Genomic DNA, 23938 nt, shown 5'->3' on the forward strand with positions numbered 1-23938 from the left:
GGTGCAGTGAGTGGTGAGGTGGTGCTAACCTCTGACGCAACTCCACCCCACACACGGAGCAGCTGTCAACAGGAGAAGATGCCATCAGTATCTCAGCGCTGTGCTTTCACAGCCTTCACCTCCTCACAGATCAGGGCTAGTGTCCACCCCTGTCTGATACGTAGCAGCTTACAACAAGTGAAACATTTATTGTGATTGGAAAAGTAACACATTTATAGCTCTGTGATGCCATCGTCAAGCACACAAAACAGCATGCCAAATTTACTGCTAATTTGCATCTCAAGGCCGTTAATCCCAAACATGGTGTCAGCAGAGGGGAAACCAGTCGCCATCGTTACTACTTCCTGTCTCTGTGGCCTTTGGCAGTTTGGATCTGAATTCATCTTTTCTGTTTGCTCAGTAATCTCCCTGTGCTGTTTAAGTAGCTTCCCACAATTTTGTGCAGCATATATCTTTCAGATTAAACATTCTCCTGGGTTGTCTCAGCCACCACCCTGTGTGGAAACAACTTTTCATGTGCCAACACCTCCACCTGGTTCTTAACGTGGTACTACAGGCCCTTCAACCCATCACTTCCATGCTGACCTTTTTGCCTGTCTACACTAATCCCATTTGCCCACATTAGAACTGTTATCCTTCCATGCCTTGCCTTTATAAATGCCTGTTTAAATGCCTCTTAAGTGTAGTGATTGGACCTGATTCCAACACCTCCTCTGGCAGCAAGTAAAACACACCACCAGGCTCAAGGACAGCTTCTATCCCACCACTGAACAGAAATCTTGTATGATAGAGATGAACTCTTGACCTCCCAATCTACCTCGTCATGGCCCTTGCACCTTATTGTCTGCCTGCACTGCACTTCCTCTGTAACTGTAACACTTTTCCTCCGGGTGCTCCGGTTTCCTCCCACATCCAAAGACGTACGGGTTAGGAAGTTGTGGACCTGCTATGTTGGTGCCGGAAGCGTGGCGACACTTGTGGGCTGTCCCCCAGAACACTCTACGCAAAAGATGCGTTTCACTGTGTGTTTCGATGTACATGTGACTTATAAAGATATCTTACCTTATTCTGCGTTCTGCTATTGCTTTTCCCTTGTACTATCTCAATGTACTGATGTTTTGAAATGATCTGTATGGATGGCATGCAAAACAAAGTTTTTCACTGTACCTCGATACGTGTGACAATAATAAACCAATTACCGATACCAAAGTTCCAGATATCAACCACTTTATGTGTAAAAAAATTTACCCTTCAGATCCCCTTTGAATCTCCTTCCTCTCACCTTAAACCGATGCATTGTTTTTCATCCTCCCACCATGAAAAAAAAGATTCTGATGCTCTATCCTATCTATGCCCCTTATAAAGTTATTAACCTCCATCAGCCCCCTTCAATCCAGGGACAAAAAGCCCAGCCTGTCCAATCTCTCCCCATAACTAAAGTCCTCCAATCCAGGCAACATCCTGGTGAGTCTCCTCTGCACTCTCTCCAGGATGTCCTCAGGCTCTGTAACATCCTCCACACAGTTTCCCGACCTCACTACTGATGGAGGTAGGCTGCATTTGCATTTAAAGGTTGTTGGATTCATCTCCCAAGAGGTTTTCCAGATCCCCTGCCAGACCCACATTCCCCCCTCACTTGCTGCAATGTGACTTGCTGCCATAACTTTGGATCAGATGACTAAGCAGTGACAACTGAAAGACCTTTCAGAAAAACAGCTCTGCCGCTTGCTGTCAGGACCACCAATAACAATAACCATTTCCGTTTATATAGCACCTCTGCCAGGGCAAAAAACATCCTGAGTTGCTTCACAGGACAGTTATCAAACCAACATCTGATGCTGAGGCACAGGAAGAGGTATTGGGGTTGATCAAAGCTTGATCAAAGAGATTGGTTTTAGGGAGCTTCTTAAAGGAGGAATGAGAGACATTGAGGTTTAGGGAGGGAATTCTGCAGCTCGGGACCCAGGCAACTCCATCCAGTCTGGTCTATAGTCAGGTTTAGGAGCTTCTAGCAGGATATTATTAAGGTGACATACAGAGACAATGAGTGGCAGTGATTGGTAAATTCCCCTGTCAATTAAGCTTGGTGACCATACTGTAAGTGAGATTGATTTTTTTTTGCACATACTTTGCCTGTAACTATCCTCCACTCACTGCTACTTTCTGGAAAATTTACCCTGCTTTTACTGGGAGAAGTTGCTGTAGCTCCTCTTCCCTCTCTTCTTTAAAAAGACTCAGCTTTTCTGAGTGCCCTGGCCTTGTTCGCTGTGCGGTCGGCAGGTTACTGTTGGTCACAAAGCCTATTCCATTTCCAACTCACTTGGGGGGAACAATGTTGTCATTAAACGCTCTGCATTATGATTAAACTGCCAAAGGAATCGACTTGTGGAGGACACACTTTGTGCTTGAATTTCCATCATCTTTGACACTGCATCAACAGATTTCAGGCAAATTACACTGAAACAAAGTAAACACAGCCCTCCGGGAGACCAGTGGCTGAGCGAAGGATTTTGCAGCTTATTCTGTGGTATATTTACCACATGACTTTGCATGACAACAGTTGACAAAAGCTATCGACTCCTTAGTGCATTATACAAATTACTCAATTCCAGAAGTTAGGTCCATGGAGTGGCATAGATCCAATAGGCCAAATGGTCTCCCTCCATGCCTATAACAACCCTAGGATCTCTTGACTTCAAAGGATGCTGAAGTGGAGATAGAACATAGAACAGTACAGCACAGGAGATGCTTCTTAGAATTGGCCATTTAGTATCTGAGGCTGGGAGGAATTTCTAATCTTCATCTCAGGGAGTATGGATGGGAGGGCTACCCATTCCCACAGAGTCATAGTATGGCATGGAAACAGGCCCTTTGGCCCACCAGGTCTGTGCCAACCACCAACCACCTATTGACACTCATCTTACGTAAACCCCATTTTTATTCTCCCCATATTCCCACAACCTCCCCCCACCCGGATTCTACCCCTCACCCACACACTAGGGGACACTTACAGTGGACAGCTAACCTATCAACCTGCACGTCACTGGGATTTGGGAGGAAACCGGAGCATCTGGAGGAAACCCACGTGGTCACAGGGAGAATGTGCAAACTCCACACAGACAGCGCCGGAGGTCAGGATTGAACCCGGGACTCTGGAGCTGTGAGGCAGCCACTCTACACTGTGCCGCCGTAAAACAAACGCCTTGAGGCTTCTCTTCCTGTTCACCCACCCACCCCTTTTCTCCAGGGAAGGGTGGGTGATCCACATGTTGGTACCGATGCGCAACCATGCCACTGATGTGACTCTGGGCACTTTGATGGCAATGCTGGTGATATAGGGCCTGGTATTGCCCTTGTCTGGGGCTGACCCAGGAGCTGGGAACAAGCCACACCACTTTGCCTCCTCTGTGTTGCTGAGGTGGAAATGGTTGAGAGCTTCATGTTCCTTGGTGTAAAAATCACCAACAATTTGTACTGGTCCAACCATGGATGCTATAGCCGAGAAAGCTCGCCTGTGCCTCTACTTCCTCAGAAGGCTAAGGAAATCCAGCATGTCCCCAATGACTCTCACCAATTTTTATATATGCTCTGCGGAAAACATCCTATCCGGATGCATCACAGCTTGGTACGGCAACTGCTCTGCCCAAGACTGCAAGAACCTGCAGAGAGATGTGGACACAGCCCAGTCCATCATGCAAACCAGCCTCCTCTCCGTCTACACTTCCCGCTGCCTTGGGAAATCAGCCGGCATAATCAAGGACTCCACTCACTCCGGACATTCTCTCTTCTCCCCCCCCACCCCATTTGTATCTTGTCAGGCAGAAGATACAAAAGCTTGAGAGCACATACCACCAGCCTCAAGGACAGCTTCTATCCTGCTGTTATCAGATTCTTGAATGGACCTCTCATACACTAAAGATGAGCTCTTGATCTCCCAATCTACTTCATCATGGCCCTTGCATTTTATTGTCTACCTGCACTGCACTTTCTCTGTAACTGTAACACTATATTCTGCATTCTGCTTTTCCTTTTTGAACTACCTTGATGTACTTTATGTACAGAATGATCCATCTTGATGGCAAGCAAACAAAAGCTTTTCACCATATCTTGGATTGTGTGACAATAATAAACCAATTCCCAATTACTGAGTGGGTGCATACTGAAAATCCTCAGGCAGCTACCATGTCCTGCTCCACCCCACTCCTCTCCCTGTGTGTTTGGTTCTTGCATGTGTCAGGGATGGATGCAGTGCCCAGAGCCCTGTTGCTGAACAAATTAGTTTCCCTCCTGAAGGCCACACATGACAGTAATTCTCAGCGGGTTGACAGTGTGTGAGAGCTCACTGGTAGCTGATGGTCCAGCCTGATCATTTGTCAACTGCAAAGTGACAGAATTACTGTCACTTAAATGAAACAATATATCTCAGGAAGTTAAATCTGTTTCCAATCCGGTTACTGTACATCGTGGTCTTGGCATCGGCTGTGAGCTGGTGTCAGTCCATTAACCCACACCTGCGTTCCCCGCTCTTTATGTCAGGACCATTTGCTTCAAAATATCAGCCAAATTTCAGCTCGCTGGTCGGCAGCTGATTGCAATATGGCAACTGTGCCAGGGGACCAGGGCAGAGGTGTGCGCGCGCGCGTGTGTGCGTGCACGCACGCGCATGTCACAATTCAACCGCAAAAATAAAGAAATGAGCAGAGAAAGCAAACTCAGCATCACTCTCCCAGGTTGGTAAGGCAACTGTATAGTTCAAATATTCTCCTTTGGGCCACTGTCTCTGGATTCACTCTGGGTCACTGTCTCTGGATCCACTCTGGTTTTGCCCATGAAACAGGGTCTATAAGAGCAACCTAGTGACTGGGAGCAGACACAGGCCATTGGCTGTTCGAGCCCACTGTAAGGTCACAGCTCTACATTCCTCCCTGTTCCCCATTATCATAGACTTGCCAAGAGCCTGAAACCTGCGTGACTTCCCTGTGAATGTGTTCAACAGGGTCTTTAGCTCTCTGTGATAGACAATTCCAAGGATCCATAACCATCCAAGAGAAGAAATTCCTTCTCATCTCCACGTTAAACAACCAATCCCTGGTTCTTAAACTACACCTCTGGAAATCCAGATCCCACCAAGAGGGAAAACGTTCTTTTAGCAACTCCCCCACCACACTCCATGTCCAAGGTAATCTGGGTAACAGAGTTAAACCTGGTCATTTAGAGTTAATTACCATCTTAGTTTATAGAATGATACACGACCCTTCTCATCCCTCCCATAACTTACTTGTCCCACTGCCATCTGGCAAGCGGTACCAGAGCATCCGGGCCAGAACTACTAGATTGCACAACAGTTTTATCCCCCAGGCTGTCAGGCTCCTGAATACCCTGGTGGACAAATGCCGCGTCAAAAGCTCTGGTTTGCACAACGGCGTATAAGAACTTTGGCTTCTGCTGAACATGTTTATACAATGAGTACAACACACTGAGCTTTGTATTTCTCTTGTCCAACTCGGTTTTGCACTAACTCCGCACTAAATTTGTGTTTTGTATATACTGTTTTTTTGCACTATTTGTACTTGCACTATTTTTTTTTTAATTTTTGTTTTTTGTCTGTGTTTATTGTGTGTCTTCTGTTCTATGTGTGTCCTCTGTCGTGTGAGTCCGAGGGAAACGACATTTCGTTCCGCCGTGCGTTTTTATAGCATGGATGAATGACGATAAAATAACTTGAACTTGAACTTGAAAAAACAACTAGTGAATGTTAAGGCAATGCTATTCACAACCTCCAATCCAGAATGGGAACAGCTTCAACAGTGGAGTCCAATCCTGTCAGCTGATAAATTGTTCTGAGCGTTTGAGAAACTTTGCATTTCCTCTATTTTTATCTTCTGTCCAGTTTTCTCTCTTTCTCTGAAATCAATATCTCTTTCCCTCTCTTTATTTTACTTTCTAGAGTTGTTTAACATTACATTCACACTCTCTCAAGCATCCTCCTTCACACTTCTCTGCTTTTTCTCAACCTATGCTTTTGATTATTTAAGAGAGGGATTTCTGGCATGTGATTCACCGAAGTCCCAGTTGCCTGTTGCATTCTTTGCTGTCATTAACCCCACCCCACCCAACCCCCCCACTGGAGTTAATGATCAAAGAGAACACTCTTGCCTCAGAGTCAGGAGGTTGTAGGCTCAAGTCCCACTCGAGATAGCTGAGTCCAAAAATCCATCCTCTAGATTAGGAACTGGGAGTTAATTGGCCACTGTAAATTGTCCCTGGAGTAGATGGGATGGGAATGTGGGCAGAACTGTGTTCAGGGAAAGTTAGTGGGGAGGATGGGAATGTTCTGCTGGCTGGCAAAGACTCAATGGACTCAATGGTTTCCTTCAATGGAAATTTTGTCAGCCAGTGCTGCCTTTTAGGCAAGACATTATATTGAAAAAAATTGAGTGGAAACAGTTTAACTATCGGGCCATAGTGTGAAATGAAGTACAATTAAACCACACATCTGGGCTGCTAATCCAGGGACAATGATCCAAATCCCACCACGGCAGAGAGGGAACTTAAATTCAAGTAATTAAGTGAACTTGGAATTTAAAATATCAAAGCTGGTCTCAGTAACAGTCAGCACAAAACCACTGGATTGTGATAAAATCCATCTGGTTCATGATGTCCCCCAGGGGAGGTAATCTGCCACTCTCAGCTGGTCTGGCCCATCTGTGACTCCCCACCCACCAACTACTCAGAGGCAATTAGGGATGGACAATAAATGCTGGTGTTTCCAATGATGTCCACATCCTCTGAATGAATAAATTAACTAAATGAATACATGGAATAAAGGTAGGGAAATCTATCCCACACCACCAGGTTCAGGAACAGCTACTTCCCTGCAACCATCAGGTTCTTAAACCGACCTACACAACCCTAAACCTACCTCAGCACCGGAACACTACGGACCACCTCTTGCACTGCCATGGACTTGTTTCTAATTGCATTTTTACACTGATGTCTTGTTTTGCATTGTCTTTTTCTTCACTGTCTTGTATCATTTATATTCTGTGTGTTGTCTGTACCTACGTGTCTGTGATGCTGCTGCAGGCAAGTTTTTCATTGTACTGTACCTCACCATACTTGTGCACACGACAATAAAGTTGACTTGACTCCAGGAAGAAACCCTGTTTGTGTGAAATAGATCAATTAATCCTTACTGTCCACTCAGAGGGTTACTGGACATTCTATGCATCACTTGGTGTATGTGTTACTTTTCATAGTGGCGCCTGGCACATAGAATCATTCACGCCCATCTCTGAAGTTTGACATATGTGGTAGACCCCGATTTTTAAGCTGTAATTTGCTGCTTCGTTCTGAAGCATAGTGGAAATCCCCAATTTTCCTCACCTTCATAACAGTTTGTGTGAAATATAAACATCATGAAGATATTTAAGCAGAGTGGGCAGGGGATAGTTGCCAGGGTTCGCTTGATAAAGACTTAGAGTCCTGCCTAAGCAAACATTGTGCTTAAATTTGACAATATTCGCTGCATGCTCTCCCTGCAAGCTGTGCAAGATTGCATACTGTTCCCATGAGCAAATAATAACCTTGTGTGGTCATTTGTTGAATTGGACTGGACTCAGTTCTCTCAAAACATAATTACTCACTTGTCGATAGTGGATGAAACCAAAATTCATTACAGGTCGGGGTTGGGAAACAATCAAAGGTTGCTAGTGAATCTCCAAAACAATGGACTTCAAACTGGGCAATATCCATCTAACAGAAAGTGTGGCCACAGATTTTTCTTTCCTACCGAATCCATGCAAATAAATATCACTTTCAATCCGGCACAGCGACACAACAGTTGATCCGCTGCCTCACGGATCCAGAGATCCGGGTTTAATCCTGACCTCCAGAGCATTGTCTGTGTGGAGTTTGCACGTTCTCCCTGTGACCGAGTGGGTTTCCTCCGGGTGCTCTGGTTTCCTCCCACATTCCAAAGACGTGTGGGTTGGTAGGTTAATTAGCCATAAATTGCCCCTGGTGTGCATGGAGTGGTAGAATCTCGGGGTAGTTGATGGGATCAGTGTAGGATTAGTGGAAATGGACAATTGATGGTTAATACGATGGGTCGAAGGGCCTGTTTCCGTGCTGTATCTCTCTATAAATGTGGCACAACGTACATTGGGCACAGAACCCACTGACGCCTAGGCTAAGTTTCAATGACTTTCTTTCCATCAGAAGGTCAGAACGGGAATGTTCGCTGATGAATGTACAATGTTCAGTTCCACTTACAACTTCCCAGCAAATGAAGCTGCCCCTGCCTACAGACAGTAAGACCAAGGCAGCATTCAGGCGTGGAGTGGAAAGTGGCAAGTAACACTTGTGTCACAAAGCTTCCAGCCAATAACCAGTTCCAAATAAAGAGAGTTTAGCCACCTACCCTCGACATTCAATGGCATTATCTCTGCTGAGTGTCCTACCATCAACACCCTGGGGTTCACCACCAAAGGCTCAAGTGGACCTGCCACATGAATACTGTGGCTACATGAGCAGGTCAGGGGTGCTGGTGAGTGACTCACCTCCTGACACCCCAAAGTCTTTCTACCATCTATAAAGCAAAGTCAGAAGTGTAATGTATGCTCTCCACTTGCCTGGATGGATGTCACTCCAAGAACATCCAAGAAGCTTGACAGCATCCAGGACAAAGCAGCCTACTTGATTAGTATCCAATAAACCATCTGAAGTAGTTGTTCCCTCTACTGTTGGTACACAGTGGCTGCAGTGTGTGCCACCTACAAAATGCACTGCAGTTACTCAGCCAGGCTCCAACAGCACTTTCTGAACCCATGATCTTTACCGCCAAAAATGACAAGGGCAGTGGGTGCAAGGGAACATGGCCACCTCCGATTCCCCTCCATCTCACGCACCATCCTGACTTGGAAGTGTATCCCTGGTCCCCCATTGCTGATGGGTCTAAATCCCAGATCTCCCTCCCCAACGGCACAGTGCAGCCCCTTCACCAGAGGTAGTGCTGCCACTCAAGAAGGCAGCTCACCACTGTCTTCTCAGGGGTAACAGGGCAATAAGTATTGGCCTCACCAACAATGCCTGCATTCCAGAAATGAATAAGTGAGTGAACAATCGTGTTTAACTATAATAATAACCCAACAAGCCATCTTGTGCAATATCTCATCCCATTGCAGAGCCAGGTTTAATCCAGTTAAGTCAACCTTGTTATAAAAAGAAATTTTGTTCACACATCCTGTCTGACAAGACATAACACATTGTTTTCCTTGGTTACCTTGACTGATAAGACATACGATTGCAGAAAATAATTCATTTATTATGCATGTTTGGAAATAAGGTTGAATCTGCCTGCCCTGTTGTTCCATGGGAACACCTTTCCAACCAATGTATCTGACACATGTTTGATACATCTTCAGAACGCTACAATGTGATGGGTCAACTTTATCCTTGGTAAGCATGCCAGCCTGTGAATATATGGGCACAGCATCAGTTCAGCTGCTGACAACACCAGCTTCACGTCACCCTACACAAAGAGGAAAATGAATAAACTAGAATCTTTGTAAAGGTATGTCCGAAACAAACAACAAAAACTGAAGTATACAATATCACTTTGGAAAAGAGTGTTAGACTTAGGAGCAGGACTGGGTCATTTGGCTTCTCAAGCCTGCTCCAACGTTAAAATAAGATAAGATGTCTTTATTAGTCACATGTACATCGAAACACACAGTGAAATGCATCTTTTGCATAGAGTGTTTTGGGGGCAGCCCGCAAGTGTCACCGCGCTTCCGGCGCCAACATAGCATGCCCACAACTTCCTAACATTCAATAAGATCCTGGTTAATCTGGTCGTAGACTTGGCTTCAGTTTCTCATCAGTTTCTCTTAACCTTTAACTCCCCAGTAGTCCAAAGTTCTGCCAGTTTGTATTGCATTGCCAGTTTGAATGCATTCCTTGAATACATTCATTGACTCTGTCTCCACAGCCTGTGGTGGAAGAGAATTCCAAAGATTCACGAGCCTCCGAGAGAAGAAAATCCTTTCTCCTAAATGGGCAACTGCTTATTCTGAAATTATGCTCCAAGTTCCAGATATCCCCTCCAGTGACACTTCCCTTCAGTGTCAAGCACCTTCAGGACCTTATATACAGCTCAGCAAACTGCAAAATATCATTAGTGGGTTAACACATTGGTCTAGAAATCCACCCAAGCCAGCAGTACTGTGCGACATGGGATCCACAGTGAGTTGGTAAACTTGGCTTGGTCATAGAAGACAGAGGGTGGTGGTAGAGGGGTGCTTCTCTGGCTGGAGGTCCATGACCAGCGGTGTTCTGCAAAGATCAGTGCTGGGACCTCTTTTGTTTGAATATTATATAAATGATGATAACGTCGGTGGACTGATGAGTAACCTTGCAGATGACACGAAAACTGGTGGAGTTCTGGACAGCGAGGAAGGTTGTCAATGGATACAGCAGGATATAGATCAGTTGGAAATGTGGGCAGAGCAGTGGCAGATGGAGTTCAATCCGGACCAGTGTGAAGTGATGCATTTTGAGAGGTCAAATGCAAGAGGAAAGTATACAGTAAATGGCAGGATGCTTGGGATAAATGATGTACAGAGGGACCTCGGGGTGCAAGTCCATTGCTCCTTGATAGTGGCAACACAAGTGGATGGGGTGGTAAAGAAGGCATAAGGCATGCTTGCCTTCATCAGTCAGGGCATTGAGTATAAAGTTGGGAAGTCGTGTTGCAGCTATATAGAACTTTGGTCAGACCACATTGGGAGCACTGTGTGCAGTTCTGGTCACCACATCACAGGAAGGATGTGGCAGTTTTGGAGAGGGTGCAGAAGAGATTTGCCAGGATGTTGCCTGGATTGGAGTGTATTAGCAAAAAGGAGAGGTCGGACAAAGTTGGATTGTTTTCTCTGGAGCATCAGAGGCTGAGGGGAGATCTGATAGAGGTTCATAAAATGATGAGAGGCATAGATAGGGTAGACATTCAGTGTCTGTTTCCCAGGGTGGAAATGTCAAAAACTAGAGGGCATAGCTTTAAGGTGATAGGGGAGAAACTTTAAGGGAGATGTGCGGGGCAAGTTTTTTTACACAGAGAGTGGTGGGTGTCTAGAATGCGCTGCCTGGGGTGGTGGTGGAGGCTGATGCAATCGTAATGTTCAGGAGACATCTAGACAGACACATAAACAGGCAGGGAACAGAGGGATATGGACCATGTGGGAGTAGCTTGGATTGGAGTAGTCAGTGCCGAAGTGGTGTGCCGTAATGTTCTATGTTCTATCTGTGCCCCGTCGTAGTTCTAGCATGTTCTGTCCCAGAATTTCTGAGACACAGTGCCAGACACAGCCACGTAATGACTGCTCCCAACCACCAATGAACTTCTGGGAGGAAGAGGGGTCACTCACCTTTGTCCTAGTCGCACGTGGCTTGGATATGAGGACAACACAGTAATGGTGAGAGTCACCGGACAACAGTGAGACCACAGGTACTTCACTGGCCATACAGTGAATTATGGCATTCTGAAAGGACACGAAGAGCACTTAAGAAATATAAGTTTTGTTGGCCAGAAGTTAGCCTCATTTGCACACTTTTTTTATGTGCAACTTGCACCTCAGTGGTGTGTTTCACACAACAGGTGGTAATCGCCAGTGGTTATGGTCCTAATGCATGTAAACGGACAAGGGTCCATTTCTGTCCTGTACAACTCTATGACCCTATTATTCCGTCCAAGACAATTAACTACCTTTGGGGAAAAAATCGCTCTGCATGATTCACCTCAGCTGATGTTTGCCTGGATCATGGTTCATAATGTCACAGGAAAACCCCACTGCGAGTTGGAACTTCTGCTGGGCATCTACTACCTTCTTGATTAATTCTTTATTTTCAGGAGAACACTGGAACAGTCAGGACCAGAGGGGTGGATGAGGGTTTCAGCAGCAGAGAAAGTGGTGCAGGGTGGAGCTGGGCAAAGCTACAGAGGTGAAAACAGGGGAACTTGGTGATGGGATGGGAAAGTGCCCTGAGCTCATCTAGGAGGTCAAATGGAATGCAAAGATTGCCAGCAATTAGGTTTGGTCTCAGGCAGTTGCTGAGAGAGAGGTTGGGTCAATGGCCAGCAGTATGGACCAAGATCAATCCTTCCAATACTTAGTGGGAAGAAATGTCTGCTCTTCTGCCACTGTCAGGTAAGTTGGTGGAGAGATTGAGAAGTGTGGTTGTGAGGTGGATCTAGGTGTCCACAATGACTATGGGGGAGCTATTCTACGGCCACCCTACAGGAGGAGGGGAAGGGAAGGGTCAGCAGTAGGTCTTTGAGTCATAAAGTCACACAGCACGGAAACAGGCCCTTCGGCCCAAATAGTCCATACTAACCAAGGTGCCCCATCCAAGCTAGTCCCATTTGCCAGCATTTGGCCCATATCCCTCTAAACTTTTTCTATCCATGTACCTGTCCAACTGTCCCTTAAAAGTTGTTATTGTATCCACCTCAACCGCTTCCTCTGGCAGCTCATTCCACATACAAACCACCCTCTGTGTAAAAAAGTTGCCCCTCAAAGTTCTGATTAAATCTCTCCCCTCTCACCTTAAACCTATGCCCTCTAGTTCTTGATTCCCCAACCCTGGGATAAAGACTGTGTGCATTCACCATACCTATGCCCCTCGTAATTTTATACAACTCTATAAGATCACCTCTCAGTCTCCTACACTCTAAGGAATAAAGTCCCAGCCTGTCCAACCTCTCCCTATAACTCAGTCCCTCAAGTCTCAGCAACATCCTCGTAAATCTCCTCTGCACTCCTTCCGGCTTAATGGCATCTTTCCTATAGCATGGCGACCTAAACTGAACACAATACTCCAAATGTGGCCTCAGCAGCACCTTGTACAACCGCACCATAACCTCCCAACTTTTATACTCAATGCCTTGACTGATGAAGTCCAGCCTGTCAAAAGCCTTCTTCACCCTCCCCCCCCCCATGAGGAACATGGACATGTTGTGCAGGAGAGGGAAGAGAAGACATTACCACTCATCACCGTGATACAGTTGGACAGGTGAGCAAGGAACTGGGACTGCAGGCTCAATGTTCATTGGAGGACATTGTCAAAGGTTAAAAGTCATTTATCAAGGACAAAGGGAGGCTGATTTTCGTCACGGTCACTTGTGGTGCTAGTTGTGACTTCAGTTGTGACAGGGCCAGAAACCTGTTTGGAAAGTCCCAGACATGGGGTTCCCAGAAGGACGGCTACATTTCTGGGAGGTGACAGTGCATTCAGGGAGGTTGGAGAGGAATGGAAAGTTGGGTCATTGGCAAGGATAGAGAGTCAAATGTTTTTGAAGGGGGGGGGAATTAATGGTAGATCTGAGGGCGAGGCGGGGAGCATTGCCTGAGGGGAGATACTCTGCTCGTGGCCAACCAGAGACAGTCCATTAAAAAGACCAAGTTAACATTATCAGGGCAAGACCACCATGGGGATAGTAAAGGGCTCCAGATGGCAACTCACCACCACCTCCCCAACGTCGAGAGCAGAGCAATAAATGCACCCTTGCCAGTGTTGCCCACATAAGATAAGATACCTTTGTCCATCACATGTACATCGAAACACACAGTGAAATGCATCTTTTTGTGTAGAGTGTTCTGGGGGCAGCCCGCAAGTGTAGCCACGCTTCCCACGCCAACATAACATGTCCACAACTTCCTAACCCGTACGCCTTTGGAGTGTGGGAGGAAACCGGAGCGCCCGGAGGAAACCCACGCAGACACGGGGAGAACGTACAAACTCCTTACAGACAGTGGCCGGAATTGAACCCAGGTCACTGGCACTGTAATATTGAAAGTGGATGAAAACAGTGAAAAAGCACAAAATGTAGAGAAGGTATTCAGCCTTTCTGTAACACTGAAGGTGATGTTAAGTCAATCTCCCTGCCAACCTCACCAACTGGTAAGCTTTAACGATGTCTTAAAAATCCTTGAAAAGAAAATGTAACATCTGCTCTGACTCATAAGAATACCTCGTCCAAGGTTGTGTGAAGTGGTTGAAGTCAGTGCCATCAGCTTCTTAAACCAGCCTGAAAATCTCTAACATTACCTCAGACTACATTTCTTTTTCTCTCTCTCAACTCGTGCTAGTGCCATTATGATTATTTTGTCTTGTAGGTTATGTGTAATTTATATTAATTTAAGTTTCTGTTAACTTATGTTTATAATGTACTGTGCTGTTGCACAAATAACTAATTTTAATGGTGTTTATACTCTGTGTACGTATGCCCAATGAACTTGAACTCTCACCTCCAATCTCACACCATCCTGCCCTGGTTGCCTCTCCAGTGCTGCTCTGATTTAACCGCACCCAGCCACTTTACGGGAATTTGCACACTCACCAAGTGGTTGACTTGGTCTCCATTACTTGCTTCACGTTTAAGAGGCCGGGTTATCTAACAGAGAGCAGGATGCACTTAAGCATTTAATTTTATTTTAGTCAAGATTCCCTGAAAGTACAAGTTCTCACTTTAATCCAGGAAACAAAGGAATTGCAACGCAGTTATCGTGGTGCACCAGTCAAGCAGAATAAGGGAAGTGGAGAGTCGAACCTCCTTAAACCATTGTTTGAGTTATCTCACTTACCTCGCTACCAAAATTAACCTCGCACAATCATATCACTTTTTAAACAGGGCATCCCTGCAAGAGTCCATTGTGAAAATATTACTTCCTGTCACTGTTGTTTTGTTGGGGTTATTTATTTTAAAGAGAATTTCCACAGCTGCCAGGATTAAATTTCCACCTATAGTTCTTTATCGAGGCATGATGAAGTATGACCACAGCTTCAGCTGCAAGTGGCGACTGACCTTGTCTTCTCTGGGCCACCACTAATGTGACCCAGAAATGAGAGGATCGATCTCCCCCAATCTCTGCGGATAGAATTTTCTCAACTATAATTCCTCAACGTGACATCTTTCAATTACATTTTTTCACTTGACACCTTGCTTCACACCACTTGTTATTGCAGCCTTTGACAGTGATGTATTTTAAGTCATTATCCAAAGGAGATTGGTCAAATTATTTTGTAACTTTTAATTGTTCGTCAGTACAGCTGTCTGCACATTAGAGATTACAGAATCAGCGATTTAGACAAACAATGCATTAACCATGCAGGTGCTAATAACCATTTCTCTTTCTTACAAGAACTTCTCACCAGAAAGTAACTATGAAGTAGACCATGAGGGAAAATTGTTTAAAGTAAAATTCTTCAAACACCTGGAAGCATAGAACTCGATGCAAGGTATTAGCAATTTCTTAAATTCATGAGCTCCATGTTTAGAGGTGCCAGTCCGGTTATAATTGGGGCAAAAGATTTTGTTGTCAGACTCCACAGGAGACGAGTCAGTTTGGAACCACGAGTGAAGCCTTGGGAGATCTTGCAGGCAGCATGAGGAGCATCAGAAGGGACAATGGTATAAAATTAATGATTGGGAAAGCTTAGTGTGACTATGGAGAAGACCGTGCTGAGGTTCTGAATTATGATTGCCAAATGCAGCCAGGTGATCAATGGGGAAACGCGGATCATTTCTGGCTGAAGCCTAGACCAATGATCATCACCACAGCTGTCTGTAGGCGGGAGATCATCATGCAGACATGAGAAGAAGAGAGGATGCCGATTTCAGCAGTTTGGACAACACTTGCTGGGAAATGCAATGAAATCAATAACACAAACCATGTTCAGAACTGAAGTTGCAGGTTTTAAAATCCTAGTTTAGTGTTGCTTCAATTAGGTTAATCATTGGAAGTCCCGTGCAGTTGCTATCTTGGTAGACCTTGTTGCTTTGCAAACCTCAGTATGTGGGCATTACTTTAAGAGCAGAATTTATGCGTAGAGAAAGCAACAATATTCTTCTTTCACCACAGCAATGGGTTTAGTTCTACCTCGACAATATCATTCACCTCCACCTGGGCCTCAGCTCGTCAGTTGTCGACCCTTCACCCCTGCCTTATTGCCTCCAGACTTGACAATTCCAACGACCTCCAGATCAGTGGCTTGCCTTCCACTCCTCCTTAAACCCGGCTGCCCAAATCCTAATTCATTCCGTGTCCCATTCACCCATCACTCCCGTGTTCCCTGATCCTGATTGGCTCTAAAGCTAAGGCAACACCTTAGTTTTAGAACTCTTCCCCCTTGTTTCCAGATCCCTCACACCTCCCGATGTTCATAACTACCTCCAGCTCTACAATCCTTCATTATCATTACCCCCTTCCAATTCTGGTCTTTGGATGTCCCCAATTTTAACTCCTTCCCCACCAGCGGCCACACCCTCATCTATCAAAGCCCTCAATTCCCTCATAGAAACCACACTTCACTTACAAAACCGCAGGACACTCAGCCCATTATTTTTATGTTGGTCAAAATGATGCTACCCAACGTCACCTCACCGTCCAACACTAATTCTGTTGTCCTGCAGGTCAGGACTCTTCAAGTACATGTCCAAGCACTGTTGAGTGAGTTCCACACCACCACCATCCTCTGGGTGAAGAACAAGGTCCTCATTTCCCCTCTACTCCTTCAGCTGGCCACTTTAAATCTCTCCCCTGATATTTAATCTGCTAAGGGAAATTCTCCTTTCACTAGGCTCCACATAATTTTATATACTTCAATCAAGCTTTCTCTCAGTCTCCTCTGTTCCAAAGAAAACAACCCCATCCTTAACCAATCTTTCTTCATAGCTACAATTTTCCAATCCGGTTGCAATCTATGTACATCTCCTTTGCACTCTCTCCAGTGCAATCACACCTTTGCAATAACATGGTGACCCTCCCATAATGGAGACACAAGAGACTGCAGATGCCGGAATCTGGAGCAACAAAAAATCTGCTGGAGGAACTCAGCGGGTCGAGCAGCGTCTGTGGAGGGAAAGGAATTGTCGACGTTTCAGGTTGAAACCCTGCATCAGAACTTTCCTCCCACAGATGCTGCTCGACCCACTGAGTTCTTCCAGCACATTGTTTGTTGACCCTCTCTTAATCCCATCATATCTATACCTTTCGCTCTTCTGAGACATGCATTAAAATCTTCTGCTTTGGCCAAATGCATGGGTCCATCAAGTTTCATTTGGTACCCACCTCCAAGTGACTGCAAGTTGTTTCACTGCTGCAAGGATGCAATACAGTTGGAAGTTGTTGCTGAAATTGACAATATAACTGAGTGGTTTGTAAGGAAGAGATAGTCGTGGGAGAACCATTAGGCTGTGAAATTGGATCACAAGGTAAGGACAGCAAGTTACCCTCCTACCAGTGATTTTTTGATGTTTATGGGAAAGATTTGAATCATCAGTTTTACTGATACAAGTTTGTTAATTCTCAAAAATAGTTCAAATTCTTAAACTGCGTGAGGGATTTGAACTCTTTGAAACATCTCCTGAGTTGCCAGAACTAAGGGGGTGTGATAAAATTGGCAGGAGCTGCCGGGGGAATTGAGTGTGTGGCGGTGAGCACAAGTATATGTGATTAGTGCACACGACCAAACACAAACTTCACCCCAGCATCTCTGGGTAATTTGTCCAGGACCCTGGAGGAACTAATCCAGTATCACAAACACAACATGCCCTGGATGAGAGCCTTCAATTTCAATTTCCCCAAAAAAATGATCCTGACCACCACATTATCACTTTTTGTGTTTTTAAGAATTCTGAACAAATATGGATTTTTCAAAATGGCCAATACAAGTGTCTAAATACTTAAACCTGTGGACTTTTTTGTCACTTTTTGGACGTGTCAGATATTTTCTGCGATGCATTGGTTTGTATTTTTTATTGACCTCCCACAGAAGTGATCTCTATACCTGAACTTTTTCTTGTGTAAAGGAAATACATCGAATGCAGGATAGAGGAAACTTGGCATTTTAAACCTTCACAATATGCAAGATGGTGCCGGAGCATGATGACTCGTTGCAAGCTGCTCTCTACAGCCATAGAAAGCATCCTATCTGGATGCATCACAGCTTGGTACAGCATCTGGTCTGCCCAGGACCGCAAGAAACTGTAGAGATTTGTGGACACAACCCAGCGCGTCACGGAAACCAGCCTCCCCTCCTTGGACTCTGTCTTTACCTCTCACTGTCTTGGTGAAGCAGCCAACGTAATCACAGACCCCACCCCCCCGAATCATTCTCTCTTCTCCCCTCTCCCATCAAGCAGAAGATACAGGTGCCTGAGGGCACATACCACCAGGATCAAGGACAGCTTCTATCCCACTGTGATAAGACTATTGAATGGTTCCCTTATTCAATGAGATAGACTCTAACCTCACGATCTACCTTGTTGTGACCTTGCACCTTATTGTCTACCTGCACTGCACTTTCTCTGTAGCCGTGACACTTTACTCTGTACTGTTATTGTTGTTACTTGTACTATCTCAATGCACTCTGTACTAACTCAACGTAACTGCACTGTGTAATGAATTGACCTGTACGATCGGTATGCAAGACAAGTTTTTCACTGTACCTCGGTACAAGTGACAATAATACTATACCAATACCAATACCAATACCAATGTGTTTTTTTTTCAAATTTTCATCCTTAAGATGAAACAAATGACCAAGAATGGACCAGGAGCCTTGAACGTGGTTGATTAATCCGACGACTCTTTCCTCCAATGTGGCTGGAGTGAATACGGCACAGAGCTCAGTTCCATTTGCCAAGCCTCCAATAACGAGGCAGTCTGTGCCCACATGTAGCATGACCCAGACAACATTCAGACATGGGTAGATAAATGCCAAGTATTCCTCATCCCAGACTAGTGCCAGGCAACCACCAACTTCAACAAGAGAAAATCGAAGCACCCCCAACTCACCGACTCTCACAGGTTTCTGCAGCTGAATCCATATCAATGCCTTGGGAGTCACCATTGACCAGAAAATCAACTAGACCAGTCACATAAATATTCCATTCACAAGGACATGTCAGAGACTGGGTGTCCTGCAGTGAGTGACTCACTTCCTGATGTCCCAAAGCCTTTCCACCATCTATAAGTCACAGATCAGGAATAGGATAGAATACTTGAGTGGATGAAGTTCCGACAACACTTTAAGACACTTAACATCATCCCAGATTAAGCCTGCCTGGTTAGATCTCCATACACCACCATAATTATTGATTCTTTCCATTACTGGTGATTTATGGCAGCAGCCACTAGCCCAGGTTCTCCAACAGCACCCCATAAACCTCCAACCTCCACCACCAATATGGCACCTGGGAACACCTTCCAAGCCACACACCATCCTGACTTGGAAATATACCGCCGTTCCTTCAACGTCACTGGGTCTAAATCCTGGAACTCCCTAACTTGTGGAGAAACCTTCACCGGAATGACTGCAGTGATTGAAGAAGGCAGCTCATAACCCACCTTCTCAAAGGCAACTGGGAATAAAATGCTGGTCCCAGATCCTGGAAATACAATAAAACATTCCACTCTCCACTTTCAATAAAGAATATCTCTTCAGCCTGTAAAAGGTTAGAAACTATACAAAAGTAACTAAAATTATATGATATTGCAAGGATTTTCCATCGATATAATATATTTCATACGAGATTACTGAAGGAATGATATTAATAAATGGATTTTACATCTGAAATCCAATTCAACATTTGCAACTTAAGTACTTTAATGCTTTTAACATCACTACTTTACTCAAAAAAAACCTAAATCTAGCTTTAAAAAGTACTCAGGGTCCAACTAAAATCATTTCCTCAATGGATGTTAAGGGAACTGAGGGATAAGGGGATAGTGCAGCAAAATGGCACTGAGGTAGCCATCATCTTACTGCCTGCTGGAACAGGCACAAGGGGCCGAATGGCCCATTCCTGCTTCTAGTCCTGACTTCCTCATGAAACAAAAGGAAGACCAAAGGCTCACGGCTGGTCCGGTCATTACAAGTGGAACACTGAACATCTTCATTTGCTGAATATCTCAGCATCACTATGTCCAACAACTTCCACTTACATAGCACGTTTGATGTAGCAACAGCGCCCAAGGATGCTTCACAGTGGTTTGGGAGGTTCAGCACATTTTTTAACCAGGAAGCTGAAAACTGAAACCATTTTCCCAAGTGCCTGTCACTCTGGTAAGGAGGAGGGGGACTTGGGGAAGTCAGGGTTCATGTAACTGAGGCAGAAAAACTAGTTCTGTCTGTCTCCAGTAAATCATACACACTACAAAAGACCACGTATAATAGTCCTGGATATACTCCCAATGCAGCCTTCCCAACTGGAACTGATAGTGCAATGCGGGTCTGTACAGGGATAAGTGGTCGACATATCACAAGGGCCACCATCGGTCTGGGTGACCACTAAACAGCACAGTTGACCACAGCATCGATTAATATAAAGTTGAAGGGTGTCTTACCTTAAGTTCTCTGAAGAAAATACAACTCCGTGCCCATTCAACTATGGAAAAGAGGGTCTGGTCAGCCATTTTGCACATCAACCCAAAGGTGCTAAGCTTCTCGTGTTTGCCCCTGCTGGCCTGCTCCTGCTGTAGATGGGCCAAAATCTTAGCCTGGACTTGAGGTTCATCAGGTTCACAGCGTAGGAGTTCAAGAATCAGCTGTGGTATGGTAGCGGGAGAGCTGGTCTGGTAGGTGTCTGGGTAGGGATAGCCAACTAGAGATTCTGGTGAGCTTGCGTAGTGGTCTGGGTACTCAGACTTGATTGTCCGGTTATGAAATGATGGGTATTGGTAGCTTGGCAGTGTTCCATGGTTTGGCATGGCCATGCCTACCGATGAAGATCCATACAGGCTTCTATCGTAATCTGTAGCTGGTAAAGAAGCTGGGTTGGGAGGAATGCCTTTGGATACAGAATGTACATTGTGTATGGCAGTTGAGAGTGAATATTCATTCTGTACCGACGATACCATTTGAGGTACGGTCTCCAACTTAAAGCCATTTGCCCGAATCAGCGCTTTCTTTTGCTGTTTTAAGGCTCGGTCACGTTTGTACATGGGCCCAAATTTGTTTCTTCCTCCTCTCATTCTGTCGGCGCGGACAGCTGGTTGAGAAAGCAAAAGAAAACTCAGTAACTGAACCTGGGCAGAAAGCGTTATCGTACCATTTCAAACACATGATATCTGGAGTATACCCACCACAAATCTTCAAAGATTCCTGAGTTCAAAAGTCAACAAACCTTTAAGAAGTTGTTTGACTTGCAAATATTTATTTCTAAATTCATCAACTGATCTCTGAATGGGGATGAAGGAAAATTAATATCAAAAAGAGAAAATATCACTAGTTTTCCTTAAAGCTGAGATAAACCCATTTTCTTTCAAACTTTCAACAATTTTTGGCAAAACTTCTGAACCATCTTATTTTGCTTCTTTCTCTCTTTTATTTTCAATACTGAACTCCTAACAAAATGCTGAGTTGCCAACTGGTTTGAGTTATATTGTTTGATGTGCTGATTAGGTTCTAGTTAAACAGGGACTGGAATGCGTATTCGAGTGTTTAGTGTCATTAATCAGTTGTCTGACTATAAGATAATGTCAGCGTCATTGTCCCATCACCACTCCCAGCACACCAGGAAGAATTGACTACTGCGTTCCATGTAATTATTGGAGATTACTGACTCCGTCCGTTGCAACAGCCAGGACCTCCCGGTGGCCACCCACTTCAATTCCACATCCCACTCCCACACTGACATGTCCATCCACAGCCTCCTCTACTGCCCCGTTGAGGCCAGGCGCAGGTTGGAGGAACAACACTTCATATTCCGCCTTGGGAGACACCAATCTGATGGCCTCAACATCGATTTCTCTAACTTCCTGTAACCCCTCCCCTTCTTTTTCTCCCCCCCCCCAACACTCCTTTGTCTTCCCTTATTCCTGTGGCTCCCTTCCCCCGCCTTGACGACCTGCCCATCTCCTCTCCTCCCCTCCCCCATCCTTTATTCCATGGTCTACGGCCCTGTCCTCCAGGATTCCTTCTTCTTTAGCCCTTTTCCTCTTCTACCGATCACCTCTCAGCTTATTGCATCTTAGAAACACAGAAACATAGAAAACCTACAGCACAATACAGGCCCTTCGGCCCACAAAGCTGTGCCGAACATGTCCCTACCTTAGAAATTACTAGGCTTACCCATAGCCCTCTATTTTTCTCAGCTCCGTGTACCTATCCAACAGTCTCTTAAAAGACCCTATCATATCCGCCTCCACCGCCGTTGCTGGCAGCCCATTCCACACAGTCACCACTCTCTGAGTAAAAAATATACCCCTGACATCTCCTCTGTACCTAACCCCCAGCACCTTAAACCTGTGTCCTCTTGTGGCAACCATTTCAGCCCTGGGAAAAAGCCTCTGAATATCCACATGATCAATGCCTCTCATCATCTCCCTGTCCACCACCCACTACTTTCCCCTCTCAACTGAACTCACCTCTCCCCTGCCTGCGTGTGCTCCTCCCCTCCCCCCATCTTCTTATTCCGTCTTCTGACCTCTTCCTTTCCAGTCCCGATGAAGGGTCTCGGCCTGAAACGTCGACTGTTTACTTCCCTCCAGGGATGCTGCCTGACCTGCTGAGTTCCTCCAGCATTTTGTGTATTGCTCCAGATTCCAGCATCTGCAGAATCTCTTATGTCTCAATATTCTCCAAGAGTTGTTAGTTGTCAAGTTACACAGAAAATGTCCCAATTCATAAGTTTGCATGATACCAAATCCATGGATTGCTCGAAATCTATTCTTTTAATCAATGTTCAATAATGGTGAGATTTCAAGAATGAGACTCCCACATATTAAATAAAGATTGGTGATGAATGTAATTCATTTCTTGTCCTTTACCTAAATGCTGCAGATAAAAGTTACGGGGACTGAGATTTGGGATTTGAGAACACTTTCTAGCTTTTGGCAGTTTTTGAAGGTTTCTAGTGAGCCACATAATGTTTTTTTGGACATTACATTCAGGAGTTTTAAAAGTATGCATCATTGGTTAGAACAAAGGAAGGGAAAGTCACTGTCTATTACAGAACTGGCTATCAAAGAGGAATACAATAGGTGACCAATGCTAAACTACTCATGTATCACCACTGAATAAAGACGAATTTCTATACAAAAGGACCTTAGTGGTTATACACAGAGTAAAACAGGATCTGCAAGTCCCCACCATCATCTGGAGAGTCACCATGGAGCAGAAACTCAACTGGACCAGCCATATAAATATTGTGGCTACCAAACCAGGTCAGAGACAGGGTACCCTGTGGTGAGTGATTCACCTCCTGACACCCCAAAGCTTTTCCATCTGGAATGTGATGGAATACTGTACTGGCGGATTGTAGCTTCAACAATACTCAAGAAGATCGGCACCATCTGGAATAAAGCAGCCCCCTTGATTGGCAGCCCATCTATCAGACTAAATATTCAGTCCCTCCACACCTTCGCACAATGGCTGCAGTAAGCTCGGGCTTTTCTCTTTGGAGAGAAGGAGCACGAGAAGTGACTTGATAGAGGTGTACAAGATGATAAGAGGCATAGATCGAGTGGACAGTCAGAGACTTTTTCTCAGTGCAACAATGGCTAACATGGGGGGACATAATTTTAAGGCGATTGGAGGAAGGTATAAGGGGGATGTCAGGGGTAAGTGTTTTTACACAGAGAGTGGTGGGTGCGTGGAACGCACTGCCTACAGAGGTTGTGGAGGCAGATACATCAGGGACATTTAAGAGACTCTTAGATAGAGACATGAATGATAGAGAAATGAGGGGCGATGTGGGAGGGAAGGGTTAGATAGATCTTAGAGCAGGATAAAATGTCGGCACAACATCATGGGCCGAAGGGCCTGTACTGTGCTGTAGTGTTCTATGTTCTATGTTTAAAATGCACTGCAGTTACTTCCCCAACAGCACCTCCCAAACCTGTGACCACTACCACCAAGAGGAACAAGGGTAGCATGC

At 45.1% G+C, this 23938-nt stretch overlaps 1 protein-coding gene across 1 annotated transcript in view; it reads right to left on the bottom strand.

The window, feature by feature from the left end:
- Positions 1-23938, bottom strand: part of LOC127582017 (nuclear receptor subfamily 5 group A member 2-like) — an 84188-nt gene that overhangs the window by 38044 nt on the left and 22206 nt on the right. The window contains exon 4 of the mRNA XM_052036941.1: positions 20406-21049. Within this exon, the coding sequence (XP_051892901.1) occupies positions 20406-21049 (644 nt within the window). The remainder of the gene's footprint in view (positions 1-20405; positions 21050-23938) is intronic.

This window comes from Pristis pectinata, chromosome 23 (genome assembly GCF_009764475.1).
Source record: "Pristis pectinata isolate sPriPec2 chromosome 23, sPriPec2.1.pri, whole genome shotgun sequence".
Classification (NCBI taxonomy): domain Eukaryota; kingdom Metazoa; phylum Chordata; class Chondrichthyes; order Rhinopristiformes; family Pristidae; genus Pristis; species Pristis pectinata.